The following is a 13,248-nucleotide window of genomic DNA, read 5'->3' as shown; positions in this document are numbered from 1 at the left end:
AGCATTTTTTTTTCATTGAGTTTTGTATATTTTGAACCATTAAATAACATTGAAAATATTTACAAAAATAATAAACAATGTAAGTGGGTTCATTAGAACCTTTTACTAAAAATATGAATACAAATAGTACAATTAATCTCATATAAATTAAAAATCCTACCTAATAATCACAGATGTCAACAACATTGCACCATTTTTGTGCATTTTGTTATTATTTTGATTGATGCATTTATTGTTTTATTGGCACTTAAACATATAACAACATATAAATAAAGTTTTAATAAAAGTTAAAGGTAAAATACTAAGTCTTTTTACATTATATTATGACTTAAAATAATGTACAATATTCACAAAGAGTTGCCCTGAAATATTTAAGTAAATTAAACTATGAAACTAAAGAATCTGTCAATTAAGTAAACATGCCGATAAATAAAACAAAATTTCATATAAGGTATTAGTTTTGAGGTAATCAAATTTAGGGTATTCTATTTCAGTAGATTGCACTTGTAGTGGACAATAATCTAGCTTAAGCCTGAATCAATATTTCAGGTAAAAAATATACAATTTTAAATTATGACTAGTATTAAAGAGTCCAGTTTGTATTAAAATATTATTTCATGTAAGGCACTAATAATTATTCATGCATTGAAAAATAACAGACCAAAAGTGAGCATAAATACTGTATAATATATTAGTGATATTAATAGCCATGAAGATGAAATAAAATATTTTTTTCCAATTTACTTTCGGTTCTTATCAGATACCGTACATAAGTCTGTGGTCAAAGAAATGTTTTAAACGATCATTAATTCATAATCATGCTTGTGGAACACCGGACTAAGTTTTAAAATATTTTACAACATTTAGGAATTTAGTACCGTCATGAGCACTAACCTAAAACATCACAAGGGATGGCTGTGAAAATGCTTAGCTGATTGTCTTGGACATAATAATTTAATTAAAAAACATTGTAATGCTCTTTTGACAGTTCATGTTTCAGTCCGTTTTGTACTTGTAACTTGCGTATCCTAGACTGCACGGATTCACACTTGACTTCACTACAGCGGGGGAACTTACTGCCATTGATGGCTTTCACTTCTCTGATCACTACTAGATTTCCATTTCTTTCTCGCATGAGCTCGAGTCCTACACACTTCTTGCCATTCAACGGCGTTGATGTTGTCGGATTTCCACCATTAAAAACAGTCAGAGATTTGCGTTGTTTGATGAATGCACCTTCCTTGACGTCCTCTGTTTGAGTAGCAAACCGAGACAGAGCCCTCGCGAAGGATCCGCTACATTCTCTCGGATAGAGCCTCGCCTGTGAACGTTGGTTCTTGGACGCTTCCCACACGTTGTAACACGAAGAGTAGTGTCGACTGTGACTTAATCCCTTGGAGAATTGAAAGTCAAAGGAGTCGTCAAGGGAAATTATACTTGATCTGTCACTTGATGAATCTATTGACATTTCACTAATAGTATCGCTGTTTGAGTCGCTGATGGAAGAATTGTCGGAACTCAGAGAACCATTGATGGACGGAGGAGGCGAGTGTTCTTCCATGTCATTGATTATAAAAACTCTTCTAAATTTATAAACGGACTCCCTGTCTACTTCATAGTTGTGAGAGAACAAGGACCTCTCGTTGCTGCTCCTGGTGAATCGCAGAAACCTTGAAACTGGCATGGTCTGCATTCCATTTGCTCGTGTCATACTTCTAAAGCTATCGCCTTTTGTCAATCTAACTTCACTCGGGTTTTCTCTAACTGTACTGTTGGTCTTCTTTGTGTCTTTTCCTTCACCGTCACTATCCAGTTTCTGCACCAAATTGTTCATACTTGCTTTGAAAGATTTACGTCTTTCGGCGCTCAGACCTTTGTTGATGTTGTCCTCCACAGATGGTTTGGCCGCAGGTAAACTTGTGCAGCTTTCTCTGACTGCTGTTGTTTCCTGACAGGGCTTTGTGTTAGCAACGTTGTCTGGTATGAAGTCTGTTGTCTCGTTGTTGTCGGCAGCTTCCTCGCAAGCTGGGATCGGCCTCTTGCTGGGTACTGGCGTTCTCGGCTTTGTCGGCTTGTTTTCCACAGAGAGGATGATGGAAGACTCACAGGCTTGTCTAGTGAACCACGGATGCTGAAGACACTTCTTAGCAGTCAGTCGGTTACTGTAAAATAATTTCATTATTACAATCAGTTCAAATATATTTTATGTTTGTATATTGCACACTTTAAAGAAGATGGCCAACGACTTAACATTTAATTAATCCAAATTTTGTCAAAATTAAAATTTTCTACATATGTCTTTTAGTTTACATCTTGAAACATATTATATCAGCAAGTTAATATTTTACTAGTGTACATGTTGCTCGAATTCGAGCAATTGCAAAGTATTACAGGAGTTATTTCAAAACGAATAACAGTCATATATACGATGAGTTTAAAAGAGTCGATTTAAAGATTACCGGTGTGAAACTCAGACCAAGTTTATATTCGTTATTGAAAAACCTAAAACATTCCGGCCGGTTTTCTTCTTCTCAAAATGCCTCGCTGTACATACAGGCAACACAGGTCATTGAAAGAGGACCAATTGAGAACGAAAAGTCGTTTTGGGGTAGTGTTAGGGCGCATTTGTAACCTAATAGTTGAGATTGTCCAGGGTCAGGTGCTGATTGCCTATTACGCGCCACTTTTCTGTAGCTGCGGTCGTTATCACGATTATGCCTCCTGTCTATGTTTCGTTGTCGTCGCGTCGGAGGCATTTAAAAGAGAAAAAAAAACAACAAATAAACAAATTATAGCTACACAAAACAACGATAAATGCACAAATTTAAGTTACAATCATGCTAACACAATCCGTCATAGGGGCACAAAACAACGATAAATACACGATAGATACAACCATACTAACGCGATCCGTCTAGGAGGTTATGTTATGAAATAGTAAATAAATGTACGCAATGCGTTTCAATGAATTGAAAAATAAATATCTGCAATTAAATTATACAGCTGATCAAAATGTAAACACATATGTTCTTCATAAGGATAACATGGGAACTTTCAAATCCACTGGGGCAGTGCCCAAGGGACTTTTTCAAAAATGTAAGGCCAGTTTGCAAATCTACGCGACACGCTCTTTCCAATGAGGCGTCAATGGATAAAATCGGTTAAGAAATGGTGGAGGAGTTCAACCGACAAAGTTTCATGTAGCGTATTAATTATATAGATTTAAAAATACGTTGTCTACCAGCCCTCACGCAGAGTTAAGCCCTCAGTTAAGCTAGTGAGCTCATACCCAACCTTTTAGACTCAGGCCCATCATCAACATATTTGATGGAAGAACATCTTCTCTCAAGGCCATTCACATAAATCTCAATGATGACATCTCAAAAGTGTTTGCCACTAAGTTGACAGTAACAACAAAACCAACATAATCACATACCTTGGGTTTTTAACCATAAGCTTCTGCATGAAGTCTTTAGCATCCTCGGAAATATCTTCAAACAGATCGTCAGGAAAGTCGAGCCGGCATTGCGCTATGTTGAGAAAGGTTTCTTGTTTGTCGTCGCCTCCGAAGGGAGAACATCCTGTCAGCAAAACGTAAACTAACACTCCAACCGACCTGGAAGCAACAAAGGAATTAACTCTTTTACTCCCTAAAGGTTTACTCCTCTATGAAGTTTACTGAATGAGCTGCATGTTTTCTTTAAAAATCTCACAAATCAGATAAGACAAACACATTAAACAAATAAGAAGCGACTAAGATTATTTTACAAATCCTATTTTTTGCATTTTCAACCATAAGTAACGTTTCCTAATCATGAATGTTTCAATCATGAATTCACTAATGATTCGTTAATTTATCATTTACTTTGTCTCTCTTTGTACAAATTTTATTCCAAATTTAGATTTATTCAACACAAATGAATTTTGATTTCTTTGGCTTGACCACAATTTACAAATAAATAATTTAACTTTAAAAATATATTGAGTGGACATCATGAAAAATACAAGTACAAAAATTTTTTTCGCTAAGGTGGACCAGTTTATAAGTAGTCTAACCTTTAGTGAATGGTCTAACTTACCACATATCTGTAGCCAGGCTGATAGGTTCGTAGTTGAGCACTTCAGGGGCTGAAACAAAAAATCTAATGTTAAAATTTGTTCCTAAAAAATTGCTATTTGTGTATTAAGAGCGCAAAGTATTGCCGCTCGAGAATTGTAGATGGGACATTTTGACATTCGTTTTAATATCGGCAATGAATGTGCTCGTTTTCATAAGATTTTTCCTTCCAACATAATAACCATAACATAACTTATGGATTAACTTTTTAGTTGTATATAAAATATCATTTAGATTATGTTTGATCTCTTGTTTAGATTATGTTATTTGATTACTGCATGCTGTTAGTGTTTTATATAAACTCCAAAAGTGAAATCAGCTGATTTAGCAGTTTGCAAATGCGAAAGGGAATGAATAAAGCGGAAATGAGCTATTTTGCGTAGGCCTACTGTTTACAGGTTTGGCAATGTTATCATTCCGATACAGTGGTAGAAAATGATAATTTCTTAGTTTATCAATAGTAGGCTAATTAATTATTCCGAATTACTAAAAATCCATACGTATATACTTATCATTGTATAGATATGAACCTGTAATAAGAATTGTTTATGGTTTATAGTATAAATCTGTTCTTTGACTTGGTTGTAACATCATATTGAACTTATTTAAAAACGCTTGATCAGTCCAAACACATTTAAAGTTTATCATTAGATGACTTCATCTAGAACTATAACTCACTTATTTCAACAAATATAATTAATTTTCAAAGATTGAATCAATCAATAAAAATCTGTATCCAAAATTGTTGTTAAAATCCCAAATAATAAAGGTTTTTGCAGATTTGAGCAAATATCAATCGTAGGAATAATCTGTCTTAGCTATCAACAGCATAATAAACACAAAAGTTACCTTCTTATTTACTTTGACTTTCACATTTACCATTACTGAAGGATGTAAATTGAATGGAACTTACCAACATAGTCGGGAGTTCCAAGGATTTCCCGTACGTCTGCTCCCTGACTGAGGTACCGGGAGATCCCAAAGTCACAAAGTTTGACTTCGCAATCCGGGAACTCTCCGGTCAACACCAGGTTCTGGGGCTGCAGCAACAAAACAAGAAGAATAAGAATAAACAGACAACATTGTATGATACAACTTCATAAGAAGCAAACAGAAGTTTTAAAGAGGAATCTTCACAAAAATGATTAAACTCCTGGCAACCCAGGAATTCTAAATTGATAAAACAACATGATTTTGGTCTTGTTGATTACAGTAATACCAGTAAACCCACCACAGCCGGGTAGGGTCAACCATGAGTCAGCTTGGACATTAACATAAACTCTCAATTGGGACACAAATCAGAGGGCAGGAAACATTGGGCAGGATGTTTGGGGTGAATGACCCCCTCCATCTCCATCCCACTCCCCTCTGTTGGCTTATAAACATCTGTCTGCATCTTGAGTGTTGGATACTGTCACCCACTGTATATTAAGTAAATATTTTATCAATTCAAAGACTTTATTTTAATATTGCACAAATATTTTTTCAACCAAGTTATTTTTAAATAGAAAAATTAGCTATGCTGGTCCATATAGATGGGATGTCTACTATGTAGCCAAAAGTCAACGATTGTAGAAAACTACTGAAATCCATGATGCATAACTTTTATTTAAAACACATAATTGGCCAAGCGAGATTCATATAAGTTTTTTAGGTTAACAAGAAACCATCTTTTGATTGTTCCTTTGATAAAGATTATAACTTACCTTGATAACTTTAACACCTTAGACTCAAAAGATTAGAAAATAAAAGAATTTCTTTTTCCAAGAACATTTAAACAATTTTACCTAGCTACTGAGAGGTGCAACCTTGATGTAATAGATAGAGTGCAAGAATTATAAAAAAAGGTGAAGTTCTAGTTTTGTCAAAATTCAAAATACTCTACCTTGATATCAAGATGCGCTACGTTGATGTCATGCAGATAGACGAGTCCATCAAGGATTTGCCTCATCAATCTCACGACTTCTCGCTCACTTGGAACTTCGTCTTTGTCTAACAGCATCTGGAGTTCTCCACCGCGAGCACTGAAAGAGTAAAAGCTTAGAATATCTGTTCTCAAATACATTGAAGTGGTAAAATGAAATTTAATTGCTAGAAGATATTTTTTACAAAGAAAATCACTCATGTGGAGAAAAGTAGACTTGTATTTTATATCGATAAGGTGTAATGTTATCCATACAATTGGCTTTAAATTTATTTTCAAAATTATGTTAAATGTGTACAAACAACATAGTTAAATCTCAGACACATTATTGACCACTAGACAAAATAAAATACAAAAACTTCAATGAATGACAATCAGTTCATTTATAGGATTTTACATGCTATCGTTAGATATTATTCAATGCCTAATGGGTACCAAAATAAAGAGTTATACGCAAGAACGTTGTCTACCATTGTGGTTTAGTTTATGGGAAATAAACTAAACCGCAGCTTAATTTTATGGATATACTTTTAGAACATTTGGTAAAATTCACACATTTTACTGTAGGATTTTCAAACAAAAGTACCGGAACTTATTGAGTACTATGAGTAGCTCTTTCAGCAAAAAGAAAAATTTTTATACAAAATTGATTACAGCTTCATAAAGATGGGATTTCTACTTTATCATCCAACAATCAGTGCCGACACTTACAGTTCAAGGAGCAGCACCATCTCATTGGTAGACTCGAAGACCTCATGTAGTCTGACTATCCTGGGAGAGTTCTTGCAAGCCTCCAGGACAGCGACCTCGTGTAGGATCTCCGGTCGCAGGTCGGCCGAGCGGCGCCTCTTGCGGAGGAACTTGGCCGCATACTGGCGACCGCTGCGGCGATCACGACACCTCCGCACGGTGGCGTACTTGCCTCTGGAACAACAATTGATTGTGAGATTTGGCAGACTCTACGATAAAGATATTCACAATTTTTTTTATTTTAGAATATAATGAGGTGTTAGTACTACTAGTAGGGTTAATTACTGTACAAACTTATAACTAATAGACTTATTATTATTAGTTAACTTATTCTCTGTGGTCTGTGCTTCAATTCATTGTATGACTTGACAGTCAGAAAGGTTGCTGGTAAGATACCGAGAATATTCAGTAACATTTTGGTAGTTGAAAACTTAACCCAGCTGCCTTTGATAGTTGATCCTTTAAGAAACGCAAAATTTTACTCAGTAAGTCAGTGTCAAAGCATACACAATACACATATTACATTTCTCTATTCACCAATGAACACAAACTTCATTGATTCTACTCTCCTCTCGCATTTATATTCAAATTAAACGTTATAACACGGACGAGAACATAAATTTGTTCTAAATCCAACAATAAAAACCCGATCCTACACAAAACGTAACTACTGCTACAAAATGACCATCGCCCAATAGTAGTGGTCTGGAAATAGTTTATAGGTTGAATAAAACACTTGATCCCAACACATAAATTCCCCATATAAAAGCTTAACGGTGTTTTATCTTTCCTCTAAATGATTTAGGAGCCTAGGTAAATGTGTGTAGCTTCTATTTGCGTGATTGCTCAATGCTACAGCACCCACATAAAGATTAAAGCACTTAAAGTTTATGGAACACTTAGCAGTGAAATGGACCGTATTGTGACTTGCATCTACATTTGATGTTTGAGAGTAGCATTAAGTGAGCAATCTAAATAGAGATGTAAAATTGTTCTTTCAAGTTTACGGATCGGGGAGATTAAGAGCGTAAATTGGGCTCAATGTATAATATACAGAATAATCTATACTAAATACTAAAATCAATCATCTTGTAAAGTATCTTGTGTTTAAATCTATAATAGTACATTGTTGAAATCGTATTTGAACCTAAACCCTGTAGGAATTGTAATAAGTTTCAACTTAAACTGATTGTAAATTTACTTCCTAAGAACTATTTAAATGTTTTTTTACAGAAAAAAATCAAACTATTTTACACGTGCAACGCGGAAGACAGTATCAAATAACTACAAGTGAACTAGTGTGGTATTTGATTTTTCCGCTTTCTAAACACTGTGTAAAAAACCTATAAGTAATTTGAGCTGGGCCCTCTCTTCTCTGTATCTGCATAAACCCGAATTAATAAGAGAAGCGAAGCAGGTGGTCCTAGTTCATGCTTTGCCCTCTCAAATTAGAGAAAAAACTCAGAAGCCAAAACAAGCTACTGGGTTACCCGTCGGACCGGTTCCCAAGCTGAGGACATTGGATAGTAAAACACTTCTCTGCTATAAAGGACATTTACATGATGTAACAAGGGTTGGCGTCAATCCACTCTATTAACTTTGTATTGGGAAAATATATAACAGGACTGTTCTATTATTAGGACAATAATAATATTATTTAGCCGATCTTTGGCCGTTATGAGACCGGACAGTATGATATGGGCCTAATGGAAAGAATAAACCCAGCAACACCCTAGGTGTTTCCAGGATATAAAGCCAAATCCGCCAAGAGAAAAATGGTGGAAACTTGTTAACAAAGAGCATCGCGGCTGCTTTGATATCTTGGCAGCAGAACAATGCAAACAGATCAGAGGAAAAGGTTAAATGTAATCAGCTGATAAGCGGCACGCCCGCGCCATAGAGCAATGCGGTGCAGGCACATTTGCATAGAGGAATGCAAGGTCATAGGTTAGGCGGGCACCCGGTGCCCTTGGCGGTAGTTGCCAGTCACTAAGCGGATACGTCCGACATTGGTTGATACGGGCGGCAAATTGCAAATTACAAGGTTAGATATGGTGGAAAACTCCATAATCTAATAAAGTAACGGAAAATACATTATTCATGATTACGCGAATAGTATAGTTGATAGTTTTTCCCCGGGGTGTAATGTGAATAGATAACATATCGACGTAATGAAATGACTAAAGTAGGAGCGGTTTTTATGAATTATGTTAAGTAGTTTTTTATGTGATAGATATTATGTAGGTAAAGTTAAATGGTTTTAGCTGTGTGGTTGGATAGATCTGGAGGCATCAAGAGTCCTTGGAGCCTAGACATTTTAACTCATAAAACAATTAAAAAAAAATACAATGCAATTTTTTTTTTATTTCAGTATACTAGGTATTACAACCACTTTGGTATTTGAACAAATGTTTTGAGGTGGTAAATTTCCCAAGCTCGGCCCCCCATACACGTAACGATCGGCCGGCCGGCGAGGGCCGGAAGGCCAAACTGAACAATTAATTTTTTATTGTAAATCTCTTCCTTATAAATCTCTTCAGCGGCTGTTTAAAAATAACGAAATTGACATTGTTCGTATGGTGGGCAAATCCAAGATGGCCGTTGGCTTTCATAAACTCCCTTGGAAATCAATTCAAACAACAAAGGCAATTTTTAATCTCATAGTATACAAGATATTTAATTAAAATCCCTTTGGTGATTGAACAACTATTTTTGGATGAATATTAACTCTTCAGCAACTGTTTGAAATTATCCAAGATGGTCGCTAGCTTCCAAGGACTCTTAACTTTTTCTGCGGGGATTTATGTCACCAAGCGTTGGTAAAACCAAAAACCATAAGATATATTTCCATTGTAGCTAATCCTTTCACAAACAAGGCAAGTCAGACTGCGAGTGACACCAGATCAAGGTCAATGGGCTCTCTTCGAACGTTTGTAGAAAGTAAAAGAACGAGTTGCTTATCTTTGCCAAAAAGGACGGAACCACTTTTGCTTGGTCTCGCCAAAGTCCCGCGTATCGTGGAATACAACGTGCGACAGCGAGAGAGAACAAGTTTGGCGTAATTACGGTTTTTCACCTGCATCAGAACGCGGCAAGTTTCGCTAGTCAATTAAAAAACGAGTTTCTGACTGATAATTGACGAATCACCACAAGAGAGTGAGCGTTGTGCGAAAATTGTGAAATCTGAAAGAATTGTTTGAAATAATACCTATAATAATTACCACACACAAAATAAGAGTTATAGTATCAATACATGTCAAACCACGGTAAATATTGGATAGGCTAACAAGAATTTGTTAAATTATGAGTTTTGTTCTATTACAGCATTGCTTAAACGCCATATAATTGCGGTTCACCTCCTCGAGGCAATAAGTTCTTTTGCTTCAATTTCTTTGACATTGCCATCTACTTCTTTCATTATAGTCTTTATTTTCTGGCTTTCATACACGCAAGATTTCTTCAGATTATTGCATTTGCAATTAATTCTATGCTGTCTATACCTGTAACATCTTCAAGTCTTGACTTTTCCTGCTTTCAGCTACACACAATACAGTTCCCTCAATTCCCTGTCGTTTATCTCTCTTTCATTTTTTATCAAGTTCAAATCAAATCAATAAACATTAAGCTTCTTACGTATCCTCAACCCTCACCAATTTCTTGGAAATTTTTGCAAACCAATCTTTGGGGGTTTCAACTCCCCTTTTCCTTCCATACACTTACAGACTCCACCAGGTGCTGCAGCGGCAAGGTCCCTGACTCCGCAGATGTCTCCACGCCCCAGGGATGATGGGCTATTTCCGCTCCCCGTGGCAAATCTGCTTCCCAGGACCAGCGGGGTGTGACGTCGTGACGCCACCGTGGCGGACTCCGGCGTCGTTACCGGTGGGAGGATGATAGAAACGGCGCTAAACCCGAAGAATGGTTCAATGACATTTTTGGGCCATCTTCGTATGAATTATATTAAAAACTAAGATTGATTTTGCCTATACAAGTAGTAACAGTGTTTCAAGAAGTCTTAAAAATGCTGAGGGTCAAATATTCTATATTCCCCATTTCCACTGGAGAAATTAAACAGGCAATTCAAACATTCAATTTATTCTAAATGGACGTTCTGAATAACGTTAATCTTGGTCAAGAGACTTCTAAATTCGATCGTGAAAAATAACAAGTTTTCCAATTACAAAAACGTAAGATTAAAAGATCCTTGCTTTGATTTTAAAAAGTATGCTTGCACCTGCATCGTGGTTTGTTCAGATAAGATTTTGCAACGGCCACTAAAAGAACGGTACTCTGAATCATTCGCTGCGGCCCGCCAACATATAACGTTGATTTTATACAGTCTGCAACCGATTATTGCGACTGGCCGCAGCTGCGAGCCGAAGGTCAACCCAGAGATCCGCGATAGCGGGAATTGACCCGGCTTTGTTCCGAACATAACCTCAAAGTTCAATGCTAACCAATCGCAAGACGCTTGCATCAGAATTGCAGTTTCTTTAATTCAATCGGTGTACGCTACCGGATCATCAGCAAAACATCATCAAGATTCATTGAATTGCCACTGTTGTGAACCGTGTGAAATATTTGAAATGCGTAGACGCTAACGACTACTTTTTATCGCGGTTATGGGAGTGTAAGGTTTGTGTTTTCTTCCTGGCATTTCCTAGGAGTCTTGCAAAGAATTTAAGTCTATTTGCAAACAATACGGTAGCGAAGAAAACACGTTTCTCAAAGAACCTTACCGGGGAAATTACTTTTGATTCTATTAATTGGCGGTTTGTATTGTTCTCCTCGGTCGAATGCTTGGATTTTACTTACATTTACAAATGGATATTCTTCACACCAGAAAGGAGTTTCACTATTGTTGGGTAATTGGATTTATGTTAAACATATATTCCAAATCTAATGCAGATTGTTAGTTTTAGGCATTTGTTCCGTCCATTTTGAGGTGTATTAAAATGTTAAGTACAAATGCCAAGTCGGCATCATAGTGATAGTGTCCAAACCCATGTTTCTAAACGCTTGTATGCGAGTGGGTGTTGTCAAATGTCCACGTCAACTTTCGCCATCGACCACCCTTGACCTGTCACCCATCCAACTATCAACAATTGTTCTTCTTGATTGTAGATACTGCGGTAATTGGCTTCAATGGTCCATTACATCTAGTAGTTACCATTTACAAAGCTAATCAGCAGTCAATCCACAACCAACTTCACTCGTTAAAGCTCCATCATCATTTGGCAACAGGTCAGTTTTTACCAGAGGTCACGTTGGACAACTTTCTAGCCGAGTAAGTTGGAATTTTCCAGGACAGATGCCGAGATGCGGAAAAATCTATTTTTTTCAAGGGATTTTGACGAATGATGGTTCGTATTTCAATATATGATTCGATATTAGGGAAGATTCAGCCAGGATTTGCTGATAATGCAGCTGCTCAAGTTCTTAACTAGACAAACCAGTATAAAACTAGCAGTAATAAAACTGCTTCTAATTAGAAAAAGGTCTAACATAAAATTCTATGGTCAGTGCGATTCAATTTCATTCTTAATTTCGAAAGATTCAATTTCATTCTTAATTTCGAAAGAACTTTTTCCTTTCAATATAAAATACAAACAAATGGGCTATAAAACCAAATTTGACAACTAGTAGGCCAACATAGCAATCATAATTAAACACAACAAATGAATTAATAATTTAGGCACCTCATTATTTTTCTTCAATGCACCATAAACAAAGAACATACGGCCAGAAATAAGAGGAATAGAGAATGCATTGTAAACCAGAAGACATAAATTTATATTAAGAAGTAAAAAATCAAACATAACTAGAATTAATTTCATACATTGACACTTTTCCTGCTAGAGTAAGGTTAGCTAACTTCTATTTCATCTAACTTGTCTCACTCCTTACTGATTCGCGAAACCAATTTATACACTCTCTACTATGCATACTCGTTAATTATCTTTTCCGTTTTGCACAGTTGGCGTCACTGCAGTTTGCAATCAGCTGATAACCAATGTTCCCGCGCTCAGCTGACCGGTAACTCCTGGGAATGCTTCTATAAACCACACTACATCAACATCATAGAAAGTGATTTCCTTTGGAACGAGTTTATTTCGAGGTTTCACTTACGTTGGCCTTGGGAATGATGAACAACTTGGCTGTTTTGATTTGATTTCACCTGTGGAAGAGAGGGTGCGAGTGATCTCCAGACGTTTGGTTCCTTGTAAGCGACTGACAAATACAGACTGAAGCGAATGTGGTACCACAGCACAGCCACTAAGGTCCTCTTTCAGTTTTGTGTGATCATAGATTTAACATTTAAGTTTACAAAATTGTGAAAATTGTTAAACATACTTTAATTGAGAATGTATAGCTTAGTAAACATTACCTTAGGTCGATGTATTTATACTTTTTGTTGAAATGTGAGGTCCAATACTTCACAACAATTATATGGTGA

The 13,248-nt window shown here is 36.3% G+C and overlaps 1 protein-coding gene across 1 annotated transcript in view; it reads right to left on the bottom strand.

Annotated features, from left to right (window-relative positions):
- Nucleotides 1–16: 16 nt before the first annotated feature.
- LOC129004140 (death-associated protein kinase 3-like) overlaps nt 17–13,248 on the bottom strand; it is a 67,470-nt gene continuing 54,238 nt past the window's right edge. The window contains exons 2-7 of the mRNA XM_054432577.1: nt 6,753–6,965; nt 6,003–6,141; nt 5,031–5,157; nt 4,080–4,128; nt 3,437–3,616; nt 17–2,162 (exon numbers count right to left, since the gene is read on the bottom strand). Coding sequence (XP_054288552.1) covers nt 959–2,162; nt 3,437–3,616; nt 4,080–4,128; nt 5,031–5,157; nt 6,003–6,141; nt 6,753–6,965 — 1,912 coding nt within the window. The 3' untranslated portion in view covers nt 17–958. The remainder of the gene's footprint in view (nt 2,163–3,436; nt 3,617–4,079; nt 4,129–5,030; nt 5,158–6,002; nt 6,142–6,752; nt 6,966–13,248) is intronic.

This window comes from Macrosteles quadrilineatus, unplaced genomic scaffold, assembly GCF_028750875.1.
Source record: "Macrosteles quadrilineatus isolate MER2022 unplaced genomic scaffold, UCM_ALF_1.0 Scaffold_9__3_contigs__length_116548681, whole genome shotgun sequence".
NCBI lineage: Eukaryota > Metazoa > Arthropoda > Insecta > Hemiptera > Cicadellidae > Macrosteles > Macrosteles quadrilineatus.
Note: the sequence above shows the minus strand (reverse complement) of the source record. Positions and strands in the feature narration are given on the sequence as shown.